At 60.5% G+C, this 22,674-nt stretch overlaps 2 protein-coding genes across 5 annotated transcripts; one reads left to right on the top strand and one right to left on the bottom strand.

Moving 5' to 3' along the window:
* Positions 1 to 42: 42 nt before the first annotated feature.
* SLC4A2 (solute carrier family 4 member 2) lies at positions 43 to 17,016 on the bottom strand. 3 transcript variants are annotated; one of them, XM_047847443.1, is made up of 23 exons: positions 16,652 to 17,016; positions 13,064 to 13,177; positions 11,219 to 11,384; positions 10,840 to 11,081; positions 10,641 to 10,759; positions 8,992 to 9,224; positions 8,758 to 8,900; positions 7,570 to 7,750; positions 5,510 to 5,645; positions 5,251 to 5,416; positions 4,984 to 5,098; positions 4,669 to 4,853; positions 4,331 to 4,556; positions 3,972 to 4,187; positions 3,743 to 3,891; positions 3,424 to 3,618; positions 2,306 to 2,560; positions 2,109 to 2,198; positions 1,743 to 1,909; positions 1,107 to 1,360; positions 842 to 1,011; positions 394 to 567; positions 43 to 287 (listed from the first exon to the last, which is right to left on the bottom strand). In XM_047847443.1, the coding sequence occupies exons 2-23, from the start codon at positions 13,112 to 13,114 to the stop codon at positions 207 to 209; spliced, it is 3,714 nt and encodes a 1,237-aa protein (XP_047703399.1). In that variant the 5' UTR covers positions 13,115 to 13,177; positions 16,652 to 17,016; the 3' UTR covers positions 43 to 206. The 3 variants fall into 3 exon arrangements, with proteins under 3 accessions (XP_047703399.1, XP_047703391.1, XP_047703410.1); XM_047847435.1 differs by lacking the exon at positions 16,652 to 17,016 and adding an exon at positions 15,414 to 15,585; XM_047847454.1 differs by lacking the exons at positions 13,064 to 13,177; positions 16,652 to 17,016 and adding an exon at positions 12,404 to 12,504.
* A 334-nt stretch (positions 17,017 to 17,350) lies between these two features.
* Positions 17,351 to 21,637, top strand: CDK5 (cyclin dependent kinase 5). 2 transcript variants are annotated; one of them, XM_047848909.1, is made up of 12 exons: positions 17,351 to 17,481; positions 18,139 to 18,227; positions 18,320 to 18,387; positions 18,556 to 18,616; positions 18,716 to 18,772; positions 19,502 to 19,597; positions 19,749 to 19,823; positions 19,988 to 20,084; positions 20,254 to 20,323; positions 20,989 to 21,049; positions 21,152 to 21,232; positions 21,359 to 21,637. In XM_047848909.1, the coding sequence occupies exons 1-12, from the start codon at positions 17,445 to 17,447 to the stop codon at positions 21,443 to 21,445; spliced, it is 879 nt and encodes a 292-aa protein (XP_047704865.1). In that variant the 5' UTR covers positions 17,351 to 17,444; the 3' UTR covers positions 21,446 to 21,637. The 2 variants fall into 2 exon arrangements, with proteins under 2 accessions (XP_047704865.1, XP_047704864.1); XM_047848908.1 differs by having other exon boundaries at positions 19,448 to 19,597.
* The last annotated feature ends 1,037 nt before the right edge of the window (positions 21,638 to 22,674 follow it).

Genomic DNA, 22,674 nt, shown 5'->3' with positions numbered 1-22,674 from the left:
CCATCCGTGCCCCCTCCCCATACAGAGACAGAAGGCCAAGGATAGGTGGGGGCCGAAGCACTTTACTGTGGGGGGGGGGGGGTGAGGATGGTAAGGGGACTTTAAATTATTCACTTAAATAAAAATGAGGGAGGGGAGGGGGAGAGCACCCCCCAGCCCCTGTTCCCTCTGTCCGTCTGTCCCTCGGCTGTCGGTCCAGGCAGCGGCTACACAGGCATGGGCATCTCATTGTACTCGTCCACACCCTCCCGCTCATCGAACACTGGCTCCGCCTCATTAGCATCCAGCTGTGGGGGTGGAGGGAATCAAGAAGGTGGATCCTGACCTCAAGCTGGAAGGGGACGACCCCAGAGGGCGCCGGCGGGGCTGGTGGGGAGGGGCAGGAGGCCTTACACATTTCATCTCTCGCTCGGTGAAGATTCGGGTGAGCACCACCATGCGGAGCGGCACTGTGAGGATGAGGATAAAGGGGAAGGCCAGGGAGGCGGCTGTGGACATGACCGCCCAGAGCAAGGCCAAGCAGAGCAGCTGCAGGGCTGTGAACAGGTGCATACGGAGGGTCCGAACCTGGGGGTGAGGCGGGAGGAGACACGTGAGCCCAGGCTTCTCCCCGGCCTCGGAGGGCCACCAGGCCCGCCACATTCAGGAGGCCCGCCGCATTCTTCCCTGCACAGGGGTGGGGATGGAAGTGCCTTCCTGGGTGCTTACCAGAGCTGCGTCTGTGCAGACTCAATGGCGGCTGGCCCAAGTGGGCAGATGGGGTGCCGGAGGGTATGACCCCCCCCCCCCACCACGGACCCAGAGGAGCAGAAGCACGGGGCTCTTCAAAGCGGGCTCTTACCTTCTTGACGTAGGTCACATCTGGGTGGTGTTTGGGGGGCATGAGCAGCAGGTGCAGCCGCTCGTAGAACTGGATCCCGTTAAGGGAGGTAACTCCCATGTACAGAAAAATTCCAAAGAGCACAGCCAAGGGGATCTGCCGGAGCAGGTCCCCAATAACCAAGGAGAGGCCTGGCGGGGGGGCGGAGAGGGAGGAACGGCTGGCACCAGGGCTCCCCATCCTCAGAGACCCCTCTGGGAAGGGCGGGGGCAAGAGGTGGACGTACCCACAAGCAGGGCGACCAGCAGCCCTGTTACCCGCTGCTCCTTGACCTCCTGGATCTTGGGCTTGTCCCCAGGCGCCACGGCCTTGCTCATGACGGTGAGCGCGTTGGCGTGGGTGACGGAGCGGACAGTGGCGGCAGCCAGCCAGGGCAGGCCGAAGAGGGCACAGATGCCTCCCATGGCCACGATAAGCAGCAGGTCCAGGTGGAAGCCGGAGCCCTTCTGCAGCATCCGCTCCTTCTTGGAGATGATCAGCCTGAGTGGGGACAGGCACTCACTGACGCCCTGGGACCGGCTTGGCACAGAGCCGTGTCTTTCCAGAGCATCCAGCCAGTAGCCTCTGTTTTGGGAAGCTGGTGGTCCCTGCCCATCCCGTCAGGATAAGACCTCTGTCACGGCTGAGCCTTCCCCAGGCCACCCTCCCTGCCCTTCAGGACAGCTTCCGGTCCGTACCGCGCCCATCCCAGCAAACGTCAGTGGAACCTTCTATTGTCTACAAAATAAACTCTAGGGGCCAGCCAGGCATCCTGGGCTCCCCCCACCCAGTCCACCCATTATCTCCCAGCCTGGCTGGGGTTCCCTTCCGTGAATGATGTGGTTCCTGTCCACAGGGCACCCTCCTGGCTGGGACCACTCACGTGGTGATCTGAGTCTCCATGAAAATGAGGATGAAGACCAAGATGGCGGGCAGCAGGCTGGCAACCATCATCCACACGGGGAAGGAGCTGTTCTCCCCCAGAGGGTTGATGACCCAGCCCCGCTTTTCTGGGGCTGTCACGGAGAATCCACTGGGCACGCTCAGCTTCTGCAGGATAGAGGTGGGCCTGGGGGTCGGTGAACCTTGGAGGGAGAGCCCTGAACTGCGACAGGCAGGGTGAATGCCGAGGGCCTGCTGTGGCAGAGGCCTGGTGTGTGCCCAGCTGAGAGGCAGGGGCTGGGCTGGAGAACATCTGGAGCCGGGTGCCAGGCAGCACCCCCTCCCTGCTGCGTGTGCTCCACCTTACCTGGGTATAGGTGTCCTCAATACTGTAATCCACAAGCACCATGATGAGGATCGCGATGGGCACCCCAAAGTCCCCAATCACCCGCCGCACCTGTGGGCAAGCACCGTGCTCAGGCCCCCCGCCTCCCTCCAGCCGTGACTCAGTCACCCTTCCTGGCCCCCCGCTTCCACCTCCCTCCGGCATTTCAGCCCACACACCCGGCCAGGGAAGAACCGGCTGTTCTTGAATTTGCGCAGGAAGAAAGCGATAAAGAAGGTGCCGGCCATGAGCACCAGCGACAGCAGGGCCGTGTTGGGCTGGCCCCGGGGCCTCCCCTGCCCGGCTGGCACAGGTGAGCTCCCATTCCCCAGCCCCAGCGTGGCTCCTGCCCCGTGCCACGTGGTGTTCTCGCCGCTGTCTGCCTCAGAGCTATTGGAGACGGAGCAGCCGTGGAGGGGGTGTTCCTGGAAGATCTGGGGAGAGGACAAAGGACTCCATCAGTGAAACTGGCAAGATTTCTGGGCCTAGATGTATGCTGAGCGGGGCAGACGGGATAGGGGATGGCGGGCCTGGCCTCACAGGGGTTGTCCTGTTGATCAAGAAAATGGCTGAAGTCGCCAGCTGTGAGCAAGGGAAACCGGGCATGAAGAGAGGAGCTCGTCTACTTCGGGCAGCTGTGGACTACAGAGGGACAGAGTGCAGGGCGCAGAGGACCGCAGTGGCAGTCTCCTAAGCCTGACCCAGGCAAGGGTCTGGTGCCCAAGCCGGGACTCTTTGTCACCTTGGGGGCGTTTCTCTTTTATGCTTCTGGGTTGTTTGCCACTTCAACAAAAGGACGTATTACTTTTGTTATTAAAGCACGTGTGAGTGGGGCGCCTGGGTGGCTCAGTCGGTTGAGTGTCTGACTTCGGCTCAGGTCATGATCTCACGGTCCATGAATTCGGGCCCCGCGGCGGGCTCTGTGCTGACAGCTCGGGGCCTGGAGCCTGCTCCCGATTCTGTCTCCCTCCCCTTAGCTCCTCCCCTGCTCACACTCTCTCTCTCAAAAATAAATAAAAAAATAATTAAAAAACCAAAACCAAAAACACGTGGGTTTTTAAGATTGACGTGCAGCTCCAGTATGTGTGTTGGTGGTGACAGGGAGGGTGGCGAGGGGCCAGGAGGAAGAACCAGCCTGTGCTCTGTGGGCTCCTCAGACAGCAGCCCAGGGGAGCTTCAGACAGCCTGGAACCTCACACCCGGAAGCGAGAATGAGAGACGGGCAGGATGTGCCCTGGCTCCCTCTGGTCCCGAGGCCTCACCCCTCCCAGCCCTGTTCTCAGCAGGGCCTGCTCACCTTAATCAGCTTGTAGAAGGTCTCGTAGATGAAGATGAGGGAGATGAGGAAGGCAAAGATCTCCTGGGTGAACCGGGAGACAAAGCGCACCAGGAAGCTCCCCTCCAGGGCCACCATGAGCAGGGCCAGGAGCACCAGCCAGAAGCCGATCCACACGCGGCCCACCAGGTACTCCAGGTTGTTGCTCCTGCAGAACTGGGGGGGCGACCGGTCAGGTCCAGAGCCCGGGGGGCTAACAAGGCGGGCGTGTCGGGGAACAGGAGGGGCAGCTGCGGCGGGGCAGGAAAAGCCAGCCCCCAGATAGCCTGCGGGCCCTTACCGAGAAGAAGGCCTCCTCAAACACCAGCAGGGGCCCGGAAAAGCCGATCACCAGCAGCGGCTGGGCCCCCAGCAGGCAGAAGATCACACCCTGGAGCGCCGTGGACATGATCAGCTCTGACACCCCAATCAGGTCCTGAGTTTTCTCTCCTGGGGTGGCAGGGAGCAGCTCAGGAGCTGGCAACCAGGGCCCTGTGCGTGCCCTGCCCCCACCCGAAGCCTCTCCTTACCCAGCAGCCCCCCGAAGGTGATGGCAGGGGACAGGGCCGCGAAGTAGATGAAGATGACGGCAGCCAGGCACTGGGGGTCAAGCGCATCTCGGAAGTCACTCAGGTAGTGGGGATAGCGGCGCCGCACGTCCCGGATCAGGCCCCCAAAGGGCCGGCCCGTCCGCCGGAGGGGATCGTCTTCGACTGCGCCTGCCGCCTCTACCATCTGCAGGAGCGCTGCAGCCCAGGCCTCCGTCAGGGCGCCCGCCGCGGCCCCTCCGTGCTCACCCCGCTCCTCCACGTACACACGGACCCCAGCCGGAGCCCCCGAGCCCCCGCGGGCAGCCCGCTTCTCGCCCCTGGCCCGCACTGGCCCATACCCTTATCTTGGGCCGACTTGGGCTCCAGTCCCGCCCCCGTGGGCAACAGCCGGCCCTGCTCCTCTCGCTTCTTGAGCATCTGGCGTTGGAAGTGAGCGACGGATCGCAGCAGCTCCTCGCCCTGCACCTCTGAGGGCGGCAGCACCACGCTGCAATCCAGGAAGGCGTTGATGGCGGTCAGCAGGTCCTCCCGCTCGTCTGCCAGGTAGGCTGCCTCGTGGAATTGCTGTCAAAACAGGCCGGGGACCGGTGAGGGCACGGCGCGAGGCCAAGGGGCCCGGAGCCGGGCTGGGAGAGACACCCAGGGGTGTCCCGGCGGGCGCTGGCAAGGGCCTGACCTTGTCGGACATGAGGGTAGAGATAGAACGGCCGATCTCGTGGTAGTCCATGTTGGCGCTGCTCGGGCCCAGAAGCAGGAAGAGGAAGCGCACGGGCACGGGTACCTCCAGCACCGCGTCCAGCTCCACGGCCTCCCGCAGCCGCACGAAGGCCATGGTGGGGCGGGAGAGGAACTCCACGCAGCCTAAGGGCACGGTGCCATCACGGGCAGGAGAGGGCACGGGCCGCCCCCCGGCCCCTGGTCCCCAGCCCCAGGGTGGCACCGAGGCAGGCGTGGCCGCCGACACCCCTGTCCCCGAGACTCGCCCACATACCCACAAGGACCACCGTGGCCTCGGCGTTCTCGGGGATCTTCTCCAGGAGCTTCAGTTCGTGCTTGGACTTGGAGCGAGTGATGCCGGCTGGCGGGGCTGGAGGTGGCAGCTCCCGCTGGAAACACGGAAGAACGGAGCTCAGCCCTGCCGGCCCCAGCCCCCACCCCGCCGCCCCACCTGGCGTGTTCACACCGGGCTCGCTCGCAGTCCCTCGGCCAGCCGTAGTGGCTGGGACCTGAACCAGGTAGGGCCACTGTTCCCCCTCACCTCTCGTTCCACCTCTAGCCGAGTCTCGGGAACGCCTCCGATGAGAGGCTCAGTGACATGGGGGTCGCTCTCGGCCCCCTGGCCGTGGTGATGCCCTAGCAGGGAGCCCAGGGAGCCGGCTGAGATGTTTCGAGGGAAGGAGAAGTCCTTCTCATCACTCGGGTGGCTAGAAGAGCAGAGGGCGGTGAAGGAAGGAGAGCGGTGGCCAGGGCAAGGGTCAGGCAGGCAGGGGCAGCAATGGGTGGGGGGGGGGTCTCACCTGTGTTTCAGCAGCAGGGCCCGCAGCACGTTGGCTCTGTCTTCAGCCTTGATCTGGTCAGAGATGACCATCTGCTCCACCACCTGGTGGGCCACCCCAGGCAGGGTCTGCTGGTCCAGGTCCAGAAGCACAGCCCCTGGAACAGGATGGCACAGAGGGGCCTTCATCCCCAGGCAAGAAACGCAGCCAGGGGGCGGAAGGGAGAAAGAACCAGGGACAAGGGGCCAGCTAGGTAAGCATGGTCCCAGGAAGGAGCCCTGGCCGAGAAATCAACGAGCAGGGCTCCAGGCCCCAGCCCCGTCACCTCTCTGACCTGTTCCTTCCAGCACTCTCTCCCACAAGAACATCATGGGGCTCAGCAGAGGCCACCGAGGCAGGGCCCTCCCAGAGGCCCCTTCCAAGGAGCGCGCAGCCTCAACTGGGGCACCCCAGGCCGTCCACTCAGGCAGGGTCACTTTTTTTGTTGTTAGAAAGTTCCTCCTTTCAGCGAGCCCCACGCTGCCTCCCCTAACATCCACTCTAGGGGTCCTAGTTCTGCCCTCTGAGCGTGACACAGCCCATCTGTGGCCTTGAGTCACCTGAATATGTCACCCTCCGCCCCAAGCTCCTCGACTTCCCCAAGTCCAACAGCTGCTCACAGGACAGTTTCCAGGTCTTTCTCCCAGTCACTGCTCTGAATGACTGTTTGATACAGAAATGGAAGTCCTTTCAAAAGCGACCAGGTCATCTGTCAAGGTCACTTGCAGGAACACAGAACCAAAGAACAGACAGAACCAAAGACCCCTGAGCAGCCAAAACGGATTGCAAAGTCCTGTGATAAAGCACCTGCACTGTGGCACCTCATACAAAGCCTGCAAGCCTCGCTCAGAGCCTATTTACTCCTGGTTTTGAAATAATTCTGACAGAAGGTTTCTGAGTCCCCAGCTGCATACAAATAGGCCTTCTGACAGCAACCGGGAGTGACCTCCCCAACAGGAAGGAGCAAACAAAGAGCAGAAATATCAGACCTAGACCTCAAGACTCCTGCATCTCATTTTTTTAGTGAAATTTACATAGCCTGTGGGGCCCCTGACTGGCTCAGTCGGTGTAGCATGTGACTCTTGATCTTGGGGTTGTGAGTTCAAGCCCCACACTGGGTGTAGAGATTACTTAAAAATAAAAATCTTTGAAAAAAAAGAAAAAGAAAAAGAAAATTCACGTAGCCCTATAGATTAGATCATTTCAGAAAAGTTTCCATCAAAATTCTTTAAAAACATGTCAGCATCCCAAACATACCAGCTTCAGTTATCTGAAAACATCACTTAAAGAAGCCATTTGCTAAAAATCCCAGATAACAGAGAGTTGTGTCAATCCTGCCCTGCAATCACCAATGACAGAGCCCAAGAGGTGACAGGCTATATGACATCATGAGAAGAGAAGGCTCTGTCCTGAGCTCTGGTAACATCATACACTGTGCTGGTTAAGACAAATTTCGGGGGGGGGGGGGGGGGAGGGGGGCGGGAGTATGCTTGACTGGCTCAGTCGGTTAAGCATTTGATTAGGTCGTGATCTCATAGTTTGTGAGTTTGAGCCCCACGTCGGGGTCTGTGCTAACAGCTCAGAGCCTGGAGCTTGATTTGGATCGTGTGTCTCCCTCTCTCTCTCTGCCCCTCCCCTGCTTGTGCTCTGTCTCCCTCTCTGTCTCAAAAATAAATAAACATTTGGGGCACCTGGGTGGCTCAACTGGTTAAGCATCCGACTCTCGATTTTGGCTCAGCTCATGATCTCGCAGTCCATGAGATCGAGCCCCACATCGGGCTCCACACTGACGGTGCAGAGCCTGCTTGGGATCCTTTCTCTCTGCCCCTCCCGCCCTCGCGCTCGCTCTCTCAAATTACATACGCTTAAAAAAATATTTTAAAAAATAACACGCCGCAACTAAAAAATAATAAAAATAAATAAGTAAACAACCATTAGGAAAAAAGAGAGATAAATTTGTGGGTTTCTGGTCCTCAGAGAACAGGCTCAGTCAACAAGATTTACCTGGGATGAGGATGGGGCAGGGGGGCAGGGCAGGTTACCATGGGCCAGGGTCCGGCGGAGCTCGAGGAGGCTGCGGAAGGACAGGGAGGCCACGTGGGGCTTCCCCCAGCGCTCCGTCTCCTCCTCCACATCCTCCTCAAATTTGATCCAGCGCGCTGTCTCCCGCCACTGGGGCTCCTGGTTTTTGTCCAGCAGCAACTCATTGAGCTCCACAAATACCTTGGGATAAGATAAAAGGGCACGACAAGGTCAGAGCCGGCGGAGCCCAGGGGCTGTTCTCCAAGACAACCAGTGTCAGGGTGGGCGTGTGACCCGGCACGGGGCATGGCACGCGGGCACGGAGGTACATAGGTACGGAGTTCCCTCCTCTGTAAAACAGGAGTAGGAATACCCACCTCAAAGGCCTGTTATGAGGATCCAAAGAAAAAGTACACAAAACGCTCGGCACCGTACGTGACGTAGTAAATGCTTGATGAACGGTCACCACCCATGCCCCCCGACACTGGAGTGTCCTATGCTTCCACGTCTACACGTTCAAGAACTGACCAAACTGACTGAGAACCACAGAAGAGCAGTCACTGCTGAGGGCACTGAGCAGAGGCGTGAAGGAACCGAGTGCGGAAAACGCTCTGTGTCCAGGGAGAGTTAGCCAGGTGTTTCCGTGTGCAAAAAAAAAAAAAATCACCGAGCTGTACGCTCAGCCCCAGCGCACCTCCCTGTATGCTGTGAGACCTCAATAAAAAGGTCAAAAAAAAAAAAAAAATCCACCGGAAGGGGTGGGGTTCAAGACCAGAGCCCTGGAGCCTAACATGGACAGCGTCACTAAGTAACAGTGATCCTGGCCAGTCGCTGCCCCTGATTGATGGCTCGTGCCAGCTGGGCTGTCATCTTCACAGGTGTGGAAGGCCCAAATGAGCACAGGTGACTGGATTCCGAAAAATGACGCGTACGGCTCTACAGAGCCACCTCTGGCCCAAAGGGTCCTCAAGCTCCTCACTGCCAGCTGCCAGGAAACGGCCACGATATAGAAAAGAACAGGGTCTAAGACGTGAAACAGAATCTTAACACCCAACTCAACAACGTCAAGGATTCTTGTGCAGTGTACAAGCCTCACAACTGCAGATGGCAGTCCTGGAGTTTGAAATTTTTGCTGGGGTGAGGGCGGGGGGCGGCTGTGGGAAGAAGGACAGGTTGATGACAGAAGAGCATGAAGTAGAGAACAGTACCTCGTGAGGCTTGTGGGGAGCCCGGGGCCGGGTCCGAGGCGTGGGGCCAGGCTCTCGCCCTTCCCGGCCACCCTGCCCAGACGCTTTGGCATTCTTCCGCACCAAGTGCCGACGCACTCCAGGAACGTCCTCGAACCGGTGGCCTGCGGGAGGCAGAGGAACGGTGTCGGGCTCCCCCTTTCTCTTACGCCCCGTTCCCACCAGCATGGGGCACGGCCCGCGCCCAGCACTCACTCTTCATGAGGTCTAGGTCAGCGGTGGCCAGCGTCTGGGCCTCACTCTCGTCTGTGGGGACTCGGGGGAGCAGAGCCTGCTCAGCCCCAGTCATGCTTCCAATACGCCTCCTCTCCTGCAGGTTGTAGCTTCGGTGCCCAGGCTGCGCTTTGGGCTGGGGGCGCCCGGAAGCTCCCCCGTCATCACCTCCTGCCGCGCCACTGGCTACAGCCGCCACCTCTTCCGCCGGGGCTCTGGACCGACAGAGCAGCCGTGAGCGGGAGTCACGCAGCAGGATCCTGGGAAGGGGACTCCAACCAGACCCCCTGCTCCTGCTCCCCGCTCTTGGTGGGTGTGGGCGTGGAAGAGTGAAGATCCCAGGAACGGATGCAGCATTTAAATCTGGCCCTACCCTCTCCTGGCCGTGCTGCCGGAGCAATCACGCCGGCTCCCTCCAAACATAAACTGCTCAGCAGCAAAAGAGAGCTGGGGCCAGCCTCCTGGGGTGTGGGGCAAGGTGGTGCCGGGAAACGCACCCTAGTACAGCGCCCCCCGCCCCCACCAAGCACACCCCTCGCCATGGACCCAAAGAGGGTCACGCGTCCAAGTTCCTAACCAAATGGAGTCAAGTACGTAAGAACGGGCCTTTACAAGTATAGACGGCTCCCTGGAGGTCATGAGAACACAATCGCCTTGTCCTTACAGGTGCCAGCTTCTGCTCCTGTCCCCCAAATCAGGATGCCCCCTTCCTCTCTACCACTGCCAGGGAGCCCAAGCCCTGCCACGTCATCCTAAGCGGCTCCTCCCCAGCCCCGAGCCCAGGTCCCGAACGAGGCCCTCCCAACAGGCTTTCTCCCCCAGTATCCACCCACCCCTCGCCCCCGGGCTCTCGGTTCTGTCTGCACCCCTGCCCACAAATCTGACCTACTTTTCCAACACTACGCTCTCTCTGAGGCTCCTCCGCCTCCCACCGGCCCCTGGGCTGCCCGCCAGCTTGTGCCCCCGTGCACACGGCCCATGTGCTGCCTGCAGCCTCAGAGAGTCGTGGAGCATGCCCTTCTGTTCCCCGCAGCCCTTCACACTGCCTGGCACCCAGAAAACAACAGGTCCGTGATAGTGGTGACCTTGAGACCCAGGGCAAAGTGGTTTCCTCCAACAAGCCTTTTCGGGCTGACACCCCCAAACTCCAATCCCCCGCTGATACCGCCTAAATCTGCCCTGCAGCACAGTAACTTTTCTGGTCCACTTCCCAGGAGCGAAAGGGGCTTCTCCTCGTCTTCTCGCATCTTTGGAGCCCCAGGGGATACTCGGAGGTTACGGATCCAACCCCTGATCCAGTGCTCGCTGCTCTACCTGAAGCCACAGGTGCAGGAGACGCGGGTGGGGGGTGGGGGGCGGCCTTAGCCTGCACACCTGTTCTGTGCCAGGCCAACCCACACTTAACTTTCATTCACACCACCCTTCGATTCCTGCAACCGCCTTGCGAGAGAGGTTCTATTCTTCTGCACACGGAAAGGCTGAGGCTGAGAGAGGTCGTACTTGCCCAAAGGGGCAGGGCTGGGATTTGAGCCCCCAGTCTGAGGATCCTGAGGCTCGTGCTTTTTTCTTTTTTTTTTTTTTCCTACATCACGTCACTGACATCAGGAGGGTAAGTCTCTGGGGACACTTACCCAGTCTGGGCCCCTCTGCTGGCCCGGGGAGCCCCCTCCTGGTGGGGCAGCGGTGGAGGAGGGGATGGACTGGTCCTCTCTGCCTTCCGGTCGGGGCCTTCATCCTCCTGGAGAAAGAACTGGAACAGGAATCCATGAGGGCAGGTGAGGCCAGGCTAGGGATCCCGGAGGCACCCCCAGGAGCCCTGCCCCCACTCACCTGAACCGAAGAGGGTGTGGAGGCAGGGGATGGTTGGGTAAGTGCCCGGGGCCCCTCGGCCTCACTGGCCTCATCCTCATCTTCCTCCCCCTCTTCAATGGTGGGGGTCTCCCCGGTAGGGGAGGCTCCAGGGCGCCTGCGAGGCTTCCTTCCCAGGCCCTGGGGGGTCTTGCGGCGGCGGGCGTCCGGAGGCAAGTGGGCAGACAGCGGGTGATGGATGTGGTGGGAGGACTGGCGGTGGTCTACAGGGAGGAGGGGGTCAGGATGCAGGCGAGGTGCAGCATCCCTCCCCTCCCCCGCCGCCCTGGTTCCTCCCACTAGGCCCCCCAGCCCCTCCCCTGCTGGACAGTCGAGCCCAGTGCCCCCGCTGCCCCCTCACATTCAAAGTCTTCCTCCCCATAGCTGCGGCCTGGCTCCTCTCCTCCTCGAGACCCAGCCTCCTGCAGGATCTCCTCAAACCGCTCCACACCCAGGGTGCGGTGGAGTTCATCCTCCTCCTGCTCGGGGAACCCAGGCGCTGCAGAGCCCAAGCTCTCTGGCTCTGGCTGTGGGGAAGAAGGGGTGGAGAGGACACAAGGGGGCTCACCAAGGGTCGTACCCTGAAACCCCACCCTGTGCTGAGCTGGGGATCCAGGACCCCCCCACCAGCAGCCTTCCCCTCAAAGGCCAGGGCTATCCGCGCCTGGCACGTGTGCCTGTGCCCGTTCCGGTCCGTTCTAGGGCAGGTGCAGAATCCTGTGGATCCAGCCCCAAGGTAGGGCAGGGCGTGTGAACTGGCCAGTTCACATGGCTGCTGGTGAACAAATCCCCTCTGGCTGGAGAACAACTATTGAGCCTGAAAAGTAACTTCTGGAGGTGCCCAAGCTGACTGGCCGGGACTCTTCTGAGTCAAAGTGAAACCAAGCCCCTGGATAGGAATGCAGCGCTTCACCTTGTAAGGAATTCCCCCCCCCACACCAACCCCAGCGGCACCCCACCGAGCCCAGGGCCCCTCAGCCGGCTCCTAGCCCCGCCTCTCACCCCCTCCCCCACCTGAGTCATACTGCAGGAGAGGAGCAGCGGACTGCGGTGGCGGCGATGCTTTGGAGAGCTCAGCCTAGCTAAGCAGCCTGCTGCCTAGCCACAGTCTTTGTCCAGCCCCCACCACCCCTGCCAGTCTCAGCTCCAAGCACCGCCAAATATTTGCTCTAGAGCTTCTGGACCTCAAGGGCATCGGGATCTCCAAGGGCGGGGTATGGAGCCCCCTCCGTGGCGGTGCCAGTGGCCAGAGCAAGGGGAGGAGGACTAAGAAGAAGGCGGGTCCTGGAGAGACACCGAGGTGGGGACAGGAGCAGCAGGGAGTGGCAGGGATACTGGATACAAGATACAGGGGTCGGGGGGGGCTTGCTCCCCGCCCCCCCCGCCCCGCCACCGCCCATCTCGGCAGCTCTAGCCCGTTCCCCAAGCGCCGGGCTCCACTCTCACCAGAATTAGCAGCAGGAGGAAGGCGGCAGGAGGTGGCTGAAGCGAGTGAGCACAGGGAGCTACCCAGGGTGGGAACAGGGGGGTCAAGAGCCCCTCGCACCTGAGGCCGCAGGAGGAAGTCCATGGCAGGCAGGGGTGAACTCGGGAAGGAGAGGGAGGGGACCTGCCCGTGCCCCTTCCCAGTCACGTGCCCTGCTGGGCCAGATGACCAATAAGGGGCTGATTATGGCACTTGGGGTTAATCATTACACTCCTCAGGAAAATCAGGAGGGGGCCACGTGGGGCGATGGCCACGTGGGGCGGGGCAGGGCGGGCCTGGGTGGCACGTGGGGCCAGGGGCGGGGCTGTTGCTGCAAACTGCCCAGAACCACTGTGCTAGGGCGCTACTGCCTCTAAAGCTGGGTCAGAGGGGGTCGCCAGGTTACAGACCCAGGGTCCCCAAAGTTCCTCTCTCTCTGAGGCTAAAGAACCTCCCAGGTCTTCAGGAGACAGCCTCCACTCCCTTCATGGGACTGGAAGTAGCATGATCCCCCTCCAACCAATACGCATCCCAGACCCCAGAGACCCCAATAAGGCCAGGGGAGGGATGGAAGCGCCCCTCCCCAATCCATCAGAGGCTCCCCTTCCTCCAGAGTCTGCCTACACACACACACGCACACGCACACACAGACACACACGCACACACCCGTTTGATGTGGACCCTCCGTCAGAGCACCTGTGGCCGTGGGAGGAGCGGTGAGGTGGGCTGGGCAATACTCACAGTACAGAAAGAATCTGCGCCCGAGGCGGGGCGCCGGGGGGCGCTGCTCATGGCCAAATCTTAGCCCTTTTCACTGTCACTGCGGCTTTCAGGGCAACAAGGCGGCGGCATAACCTGAGCAGGGGGAGAGGACCGATCACGTGAGAGCAGGCCTCCAGGCAGAAGTGCCCTGGCCTTGCTCAGCCCCCCAACATACACCCCGCCCGGGGAGGGGGGGGAAACAGGTCTCAGGGATTTCCCGCCAGCTGGCACTGACCGGTCTCCCTGCGGCTCGGGATCCTCTAGACTAGGAAGGGTTTTAGGGTGGCCCTTAGAAGCCGGAGGGCAAAGAAAAAAGTTACTTATAGGAAGAAATGAGAAAAACAGAGAGGAGAGGACTGAGGCCAAGGAGGCCACAAAGGGCCAAGTGACTAAGGGAGTCCAGGCCCAGACCTCCAGAGAAGGCAGCAGAAATCAGGGTGGGGAGTGGAGGAGAGAGGGGGAGAAAAGACAGGCTGAAAAGGCAGAATCAGGAGCAGTGACTGGTGGCACCCGATGGGGGCTGACCAGGCAAAGAGTATCCTGGGGAGAGGCAGACACCCCGTGGAGCAGAGTGGGGAGAAGGAAAAGGAGAGACTGGAGGGAGCCCCAAACAGCAAGCAAGGGGGTGGCAGAGACACCAGACCCAGGGCTGGGAGGAGACACAGGACTGTGCCCCCTCCCCTGATGAAGTTGCTCCCTGGGGGGAGGGGCAGGAGCCCAACTCCACTCACTCAGTGGGAGGGAGGAAGGGAAGACAGCGGGCAGCAGGCACTGGCAGGACTGAGCTTTATAATGGGGGAGGGGCACGTGACGGACTGGGAAGAGGGTGGGCACAGAAACCCTGAGGTTCTGCCCTAAGGGGCAGTCTTGATCCCTCCCCTCCCCTAGGCGGGAGCCAGGAAAATATGAGTGTCAGGGCTGACGCCCTCCTGACTGTGACTGTAGGGGTGTCTGGGGAGGGCACTGTGTGTGGTGGGGAAGCAGAACAGTTGTGGTTAAGGAACCTGACCAGTGCAAACCAGGGTACTCATTCCTAGTGGGGGAGGCAGGGGTGGGGGGGCACTCAAGGTTCTCCAAAGTAAAGTACTTAATAAGTTCCCCAGTGTGTTGTTGGGGGGCGGCGGGGGGGGGGGGGGGGGGGGGAAGGGGACACAGTGTCCCACTTAGGGCAATCTCGGCATAAGACAGGTCAGCGGAGGGTCAAACAATATACATCTGGGGGGTCAGTCCAGGGTGGGGAGCCGGGAGCAACACATTCTTGGCAAGCACTCCCACTCAGCTGACGCTCTCTTCACCTCCCCCTAGCAGGCCTTCAGCCAGATCACGTCTGGTGTGGGGGAGAGGGGCACAGGGAGGCCCCCCCCCACCCCCGCCTGAGAAGGGCGTGTGGTGTCTTGGGCACCTGCAGGTGCCCCACTCCCACTTCCAGGCTGTGCCCTCAGTGTACTCCTCCACCCCCCGCCCCCCACCCCCTCCCCGCCCTCCCAGAACACAAAGCAGCTTCTGTCCAGAGCATCGGTGCCGATAATCCGGGGTGGGGGCACATTCCGGGACCAGCCCCGACCGGCCCGGAGGATTAGCATCTCCCCCACCCCTGCCCAAGGGATTAGCACCCCGGACCCCCACTTGGGCATTAACCACCCCCCAAGTGAACTCGCACATTCCACAGCTCTTCGACGTGTGGCTGGTGGGGGTGGGGTGGGGGCGGAGGGAGGAGGATAAAGTGGATTTCAGGCAGCACCGCCCCCACACTCAGCACCGGCTCCCCACCCAGACAAGCCAGCCCCCCCCCCCCCCCCCCAGTCAGGTCCAACTCTCCAGGCTCATCTTTCCCATCTCCACCCAGGTGCTCCCTCTTCTGCCTGACCCCTTGTCCTGACCTGACCCGACACCCCCTCCCTTCCCAGCTCCGCCTCCTAACCCGGAGGTCGGGGGTAGCGGCCTGGGGCGACCCCCAGGCTAAGGCACCCTGGACGGGCCTTAAGAATAGAGCAGGGGGTCTTAGGGAGGGGGTATCGTCTGGAGCTCGCCCAGGAATTGGGAAGGCCGGCGGCGCCTCCCAGAGACTACCCTCTTCTGGTGGCAGGGGGCGCGGCACCCTCGATTTAGGTTAACTCTAAAAAACGGACCCCAGATCCCGCTCCCGACCCACACTCCGCGCGCCTCCGCATCCTTCTCCCCAAGACCTCGCTTCCCCGCGCCCCAGTCTCCGCCCCTTCCTCCACTTCCACTCCCTCCCTGCTCTGAGTCCCGAGTTCCCCCCTTTCCTTCCCCCTCCCTTCCTCCCTCCGCGGCCCTGGCCCTCCGCCGCCGCCACCTCTCCGCTTACCCGCTTGCTCTGGACTTCGTGCCCCGGGGGTCTCGGGGTCTCTCCCCCTTCTCCGGAGCCCTCGCGCGCTCCCGACGACTCCCTAGTGCCCACCTCGGGGCGCACCCCCGCCGCTCCCAACTTCTCCCAACTCAACTTTCCCCCGCGCCGCGGGCAGGCCAGCCCCCTGCGTGCGCGCCCCCCCGGCGCACCGTGCGCGGCCCCGCCGCAGCGGGTAGGGAGGCGGGGAGCCGGGGCCGAGACCCGGGACGGAGGCGCGCTCCCAGACACCGCCCCGCGCTGGGAGCCCGGCGCCCCAGCGGCCACCCTCTCTCCTTCGGCTCAGTCCCGTGAGGCCGCCGCCCGGGCTTCCCGGCACGGGACTTGAGCACCCTGAGGACGCCGTCTCTTGGCCGCATTAGGCACCTCGGGGCGGAAGGGAGCCCGCCTTACGCTGGCGATCCCAGGCAGGAAAACGGCGACACAAAAATGATCGGGAAATTCCGGGCGGAGGAACTTGAAATAGAATGCATCGGAGTCAAGATTCTCCCCCTACCACCCCCCTCACCACCCCCTCCCCAGCAATCCCCACTGCCTCCAAGAAAGGCCGCGTCTTTGCCTGGGGGACGGGAGGGGGTTGGCGATAGGGGTGATTGCTGCTGGAGGTTGGATTCCTATTACCCTGAGCTGACCTAGACTTTTCGAACCGGGTACTTGTGCCTCCGAGAGATTTCCCTGTGGCGACCTCCCTCCTCAAACCCTGTTATAATCATCCCCTGCCATTAAAGATCGCTCTGTGTATTTCTGGTTTTCTCAACTCGATGATAAATTCTTCCAGAGGAGGAGTATACTTTTCTTTTTAAAATTTTTATATTTTTTAGTATGCCACCAGGTGAAGCACAGCATTGTGTTTGCCAAAAACGGTCTGGTCTAAACGAGTTAATTAACAAATGTTTAGCACCAACTATGGTTTGGGTGCTGAGGAGTGCTGTTTGGGGCCGTTTTTGTCCAGTTCACAGCCCTCAAGAATGCAATCATGAGACAATTAGAGAGGAGAGCAAGAAAATCTATAATCAACTCCTTAAGGGATGAGGTCAAGGCTGCTGCAAGTATAGCATCTGTCTGTGCTTCTGTCTGTTGAGGGCGGTAGCCGACCTGCCAGTCCTCGGCCACACCCTGGTTGACTCCGGTGGGCCCGGGCTCTCCAGACGGGTATGGGGGGTGGGGGTGGGGGACTCCCAGTGTTCCAGACAGCTTGCCTTGGGGTGTCACAGTGTAGCGAACGGCTGGAGTCGGGTGGGCTCCGAGACGACACACGGGGCCGAGGGCAGAGAGGGGTCTCTGGCGTAAGTTAAATCCAGGGGCACACCTGCCTCTCTTCCCAGCCTTGTGGTTCAGCTGGTCCCTGTGAAGTCATCACCAAAACATGGCTCGGAGCCATTCCCCAATCAATCCTGAGGTCTCCAGATGGCCTGGGGAGGTGGAAATCCGTAGCGCGATTGTCAGGAGGTCGTTGGAACCTCGACACCATCAGTCGCGTCAGAGCGCAGCTATCCGGGCCGGGGATGCAGGCCGCCAAACCCCAAACCCCAGAGAGCGCCCCACCCCCACCCTACTGCATTCTGGATGTGTAGTCCCAGAGAAACTCTTTTCAAAAGAAGGTTGTGATCACAGAAAGGAATAACAAGAGCAGGGCACACTGGGAGCTGTGGCGCGACGGCTGTGAGGCCCGGAAAGCGGACACGCGATGCTTCCTGGGACTTGAAGTCCAAGGTTTTCCTCCGCGGTCGAACCGGGGCCCCGGGAAGCGAGTGCTGCAGAGAACCTTCGCGCAGCCTGCTGGGAGTTGTAGTCTTTTTGTTGCCTAATGCCCGGGACATTGCTGGGAAACCTGCGTACCCTTAGTACTACACGGCCCAGAAGCCCTTGCGCAGGCGGGGGGGGAGGAGGGGGAGGCGGGGCAGGGCCGGAGGCTGGGGTGCCGCCTCCTCTGCAACGCCGGGGCCGGAGTCTTAGAACCCAGGGCCCGTAGGGGTCCCCGCGGCTGCCGCGATGCAGAAATACGAGAAACTCGAGAAGATTGGGGAAGGTAATGGGACTACGAGATGTTCCTGCAAGATCTTCCTCTACAGACCCTTCAACATTCCTTGCAGCCTGGCTCCTCTACCGTCAGCAATACCCACAGGCTCCGACCTCAGCCCCGACTGCAGCCCTGGCCCCGAGCTCCACACTCCTTGCGGACACCTGTCCTTCCCGTTAGCATTTCCCGCAGACGCCCCTTCCCAACCTTAGCACTTCCTGGAGACCCACCTGCCGACCTTAACACTTCCTGCATCTTCCACCCGTAGCCTCAGCACCATTTGCAAAACCTCACCCAGCCCCCAGCCTCAGTTCTCGATGCAGACCTCCAACCTCAACATTTCTGCCGATCCCCACTTTTCTCCCAAACCTGCCCACCATCCCCAGACCCTCCGGAAGCACCGCCTTTATTATAGACCTCCTAACCCTCGCAGCCACAGCCTATCCCTGCTGCAGACACGCGTGAGCCATCTATCTACAGGCACCTTCTCTGCCCCTTCGTCACTTACAAAGCTCTGCAAATGCTGAGCCTTTCACCCTCAATCTCTTCCCTTACTCGTCCAGACATCAGAAATAACGCACACCTGCGTTGCCTGCTCTCCTGACAGGGACTTCCTGGGGTAGGAAGGGTGTCCCATCTTTACCCTCGCCCCTGACCTTCCTGTAGGCACCTATGGAACAGTATTCAAGGCCAAAAACCGAGAGACCCATGAGATTGTGGCTCTGAAACGGGTGAGGCTGGATGACGATGATGAGGTAGGACTGGGACATCAGGGCTAGGGAGGGGGTTGAGGGCCCAGGTTGGGTGGGATGTGACTGTTGCCCGCCCGGCCCCCTCCCATGTGTAGGGAGTGCCGAGCTCAGCCCTTCGGGAAATCTGCCTACTCAAAGAGCTGAAGCACAAGAACATCGTCAGGTGTGTAGATGGGCAGGGTCCTCCTTGCCTGTGTGGTCAGTTGGAGGAGGGGGGCTTCAGAGATGGGCTGGGCTGATGCTGGGACCAGGGTTGGGCTGATACAGATCCCTTGGGGACCTGAGGCTGAAACTCGTGGACCTGCCCCGCTGAGTCCTCCCTCCTCCCTAGGCTTCATGACGTCCTGCATAGCGACAAGAAGCTGACTTTGGTTTTTGAGTTCTGTGACCAGGTGACAGGGGGACTTGGGGGCCAGTAGCCTTGGGGGAGGGTATAAGGGCCCAGACTGAGGTTAAACTCTGTCACGTTCCCCACTCCCATCCCTTTTTAGGACCTTAAGAAGTATTTCGACAGCTGCAATGGTGACCTAGATCCTGAAATTGTAAAGGTGAGGGGCTAGTGTCCTGGAGACTCACTGAGGCCAAGTGGCACTCTGTCTTCAGCGTATGCACTCTCTGAGCACCAAGTTCAGGGCCTGAGCGGGGACACGCTGGGGTGTCGGAACGAGAAAACCCTGTCTCTACCCTCCAGGAGCTTTCTGTCTGAGCAAGCATCTTGACATGGTCTCTTTGATCTGACAGTAATACTTTGATATCAGTGATACGATTTGCATTTGAGAGACGAGGAAATGAGAGTCAGAGAGATACGTTTGTTCACTCATTCATTCACTCACTCATTCATTCATTCAACAAACACCTATTGGATGCTTTGCTATATGCCAGGCACTGTGCTAGGCCCGAGTGCCTGGCCCCAGTCCCAGGGGAAGCAGCGCTGAATGATAATACAGCACAGCGTATATATTGATGGCTACGAAGTGTGTGCTTACCTAAGGCCAGTTAGGGGAGAGATCAGAGTGGGAGGGGGGGAAGGCCCACTAGGCTGTAAGTTTTAGAAGGGTGGGGAGCAGGGCCCCCACATATATACCTATATATATGGGTATATAATACCTACCACCGTACAAAGCAGGTCCTCCGTAGCGAAGCGATGAGGTTGCTGAAAGATGGGTGGGGTTTTGAGGCTAGCAGAGGGTGAAGAGGGGAACGTGACCCACTACTGGCTGCAGCTTCCTTCCAGAAGGTCTGATGCTCTCCCCCTGCCACCCCTCTCCACCCCACAGTCCTTCCTCTTCCAGCTGCTGAAAGGCCTGGGATTCTGTCACAGCCGCAATGTACTGCACAGGGACCTGAAGCCCCAGAACCTGCTGATAAACAGGGTACCTCCTGGGGAGAAGGTGGGAGGTCAGGGAGGCTGTAGTCACTGGCTGGCACAAGTGATGGGGGGAGCTGGGCTGGGAGGCAGAAGAAGGAGGCCTGCCCTGGGACTGTTGAAAACCCCTCTCAAAGTCCCTTTCCATCTCCACTCAGAACGGGGAGCTGAAATTGGCCGATTTTGGCTTGGCTCGAGCCTTTGGGATCCCAGTTCGCTGTTACTCAGCTGAGGTGAGCTGGAGGGGGGGTGGGAGATGGGGGTGAGGGAGGGGGTCCCCTCTGAGCACCTTTCCGTCTCCTACTCCAGGTCCCACACAATTGTTTCCCCTCCTCACCGAGCCCCTCCTCCCCAGTCCTCTAAGCAGGGGGGTCGCTGTGGGTGGGGTCTTCTCCAGGTGGTCACGCTGTGGTACCGCCCACCGGATGTCCTCTTTGGGGCCAAGCTGTACTCCACGTCCATCGACATGTGGTCGGCCGGCTGCATCTTTGCAGGTGACATGCCTGGGGGTCTGCGGAGCCACTGTCTCTCCCATCTGAGTGGACAGATCGGGTCTGGAGTGGCCCCTCTGGGGAAGGGAGTGAGGCGCTTGGGGCTGGGGATAGGACACACAGAGGGTGCCATGGGAATGAGGGGTTCTTCATACCCCACTGCACCCCCTAGAGCTGGCCAACGCGGGGCGGCCTCTTTTCCCGGGCAATGACGTAGACGACCAGTTGAAGAGAATCTTCCGATATCCTTCGACATTTCCCTTTGCCTCGAGCTCTCTGAAGGGGAGTCAGAGGGGGCACCTGGCAGGCTCGGTCGGTAGAGCGTGCGACTCTTGACCACGGGGGTCACGAGCTTGAGCCCCACGTTGGGTGTAGAGTTTAATTTTAAAAACATGAAGGGGAGTAAGGAGCCTGTGGAGCGCAGAGTGCATGGGCTGGGCCAGGAGAGGGGGTGGCTTTGGGCGAGGGGATGGAGGGCGGACACCCCGGTAGGGCAGGGTTGAAGCTGTCTGCTGGAGAGTGCGTGACCTGTGACAAGGAGGGCTCACTTGGGGGAGTAGCTGTGAGCGTGTTCCTCCAGCTGAGAAGTGAATCCTTAGGACGCAGGAACCAAAAGCAGCGGGGGGGGGGGGGGGGGGCGGGGGGGGTAGATGTGTGAGTAGGAGAAGGCCGACTGGTTCATCAGCAACAGACATCGGGGTTTATTTAGGTCAGAGGAGTGAGCGTTTGTAAAGTGCCTGGCGCGCCCCGGGAACACCCTGCACGTGCTGGGTCCTGCCTCTGGCATGAGCGGTGGGATAAAGTGAGGGGTGTGGAGGTGGGTATATGAGAACCCCCCCCCCCCAAGGAGGGGAAGAGCCCCTCGCCCGCCCCTTTCCACCTGAGTGATCCTTGACCCCATGGACACGCTTCTGGGGACACCAACCGAGGAGCAGTGGCCTGCCATGACCAAGCTGCCAGACTATAAGGTGTGACGGGGAATAGCGGGGGTCCCTTTTGCTTCCCAGCTGTAGCAGCCTCCGGGCCCCCGCACTGCTGGTCTGACTCTCCCTGCACCCCCACCCCCACAGCCCTACCCGATGTACCCGGCCACAACGTCCCTGGTGAATGTCGTACCCAAGCTCAATGCCACAGGGAGGGACCTTCTACAGGTGACCGAGGGCAGGGGCCGAGGGTGGGATCCAGACACTTGTCAGGAGGTCTAGGGGAGGCTGGGGCTGGAGGCAGTTAACCCAGCCTGAACCCGCCTTTCTTCGCGCCTTTCTTCGCGCCTTCAGAACCTCCTGAAATGTAACCCCGTCCAGCGCATCTCGGCAGAGGAAGCCCTGCAACACCCCTACTTCTCCGACTTCTGCCCCCCGTAGGCTCCAGGACCTTGGCCGGGCTGGGGCCTGGCCTATTTAAGCCCCCTCCCGGGAGGGGAGGAAAAGCCGGGGGTGCACGGGGTGCTGAGCTCCAGCTGTGCTGGGCCCGGCCGGGGTGGGGGTGCCCCGGCCCGTGTTCTTCGCTCCCTCCGTGGACTTTATTTAATTTCATAAATTGGCTCCTTTCCCACAGTCTGGCTGATGTGGTAGAGTGGCTCTGAGAGGCGGGTGGGCTTGGGCAGGGGTCTCTGTTTTACCGCCCTCTCCGGCCTTGCTTCTGGCTCAGACCCAGCCCAGTGGTCCAGCCTTTGCTCCACTACTCTGAGTGGCCTGACACTTGGGGGCTGGGGGCACCGCCCCCCACCCCTGACAGCTGGGCTCGGGGCAGTACCACCCCCGCACATGTGCTTATGCTGGCAGCCAGTGTCAGAGTGAGGATGGGCCTGCACCAGAATGGGGAGAAAAAGGGCGGGGCCTTTCTTCACGGCTCTCCATACCCCACGTGTACCTCCCCATCTTTCCCTTCATCCCCACCCCCCATACCCAGGCTGATAGGCTGGGACAGCAGGGATCCAAAGATGCGGTTAGACGAGGAACATCCCTTCCCCTGCTCCCTTGTCAGTTTTCCAATATTTGAGGCACAGAGAAAGAGCAGGGATGGGGCTGTAGCTGGGGCCAGGATGTCTTCTTACTGGCAGGAGTGGGAAGGGAAGGCCTCCCTCCACCATCTCAAGCTGGGACCTTCTGCTCTTTGGGAAGGTTGGAGACACAGAGCAGTTCCCATGGAGACAGGTGGTGTGCTAGTGCTTGGTCCCAAACGTGAGAAAAGAGTCATGATCTAAGGCGGACAGCAGCTTGTGTTCTTGGAAGTGGCTACACACCCTCTGTCCTCTCCCTGCCCCCCACTTCTTGCCAGGCTCTGGGTCAGAGCCTTCTTCAACTATTCCCTGTGTGCCGCGAACATAACTGTCCTCCCGCTGAGTCCTCTTTGCCTTGATACCTGGCTTTGGGCTCCTTTCTCTCTGAGATGTCATTTTGATAAACTCCTTCATGCTGAGGTGCAACGGGAGGACGCCCTCTCACTACTCTTTTCGCCCAGAGAGATTTGTGGTGGTTGACTGGGACCCACCTGCATCTCAGACGCCGTCCACTGGAGGTTGGTGGGCGGAGGTCTTCTTTGACCTTAGCCTGACTAGTCTGGCTGTGAGAGAAACAGCTGAGGCTGACGC

Source organism: Prionailurus viverrinus, chromosome A2, assembly GCF_022837055.1.
Source record: "Prionailurus viverrinus isolate Anna chromosome A2, UM_Priviv_1.0, whole genome shotgun sequence".
Classification (NCBI taxonomy): domain Eukaryota; kingdom Metazoa; phylum Chordata; class Mammalia; order Carnivora; family Felidae; genus Prionailurus; species Prionailurus viverrinus.
Note: the sequence above shows the minus strand (reverse complement) of the source record. Positions and strands in the feature narration are given on the sequence as shown.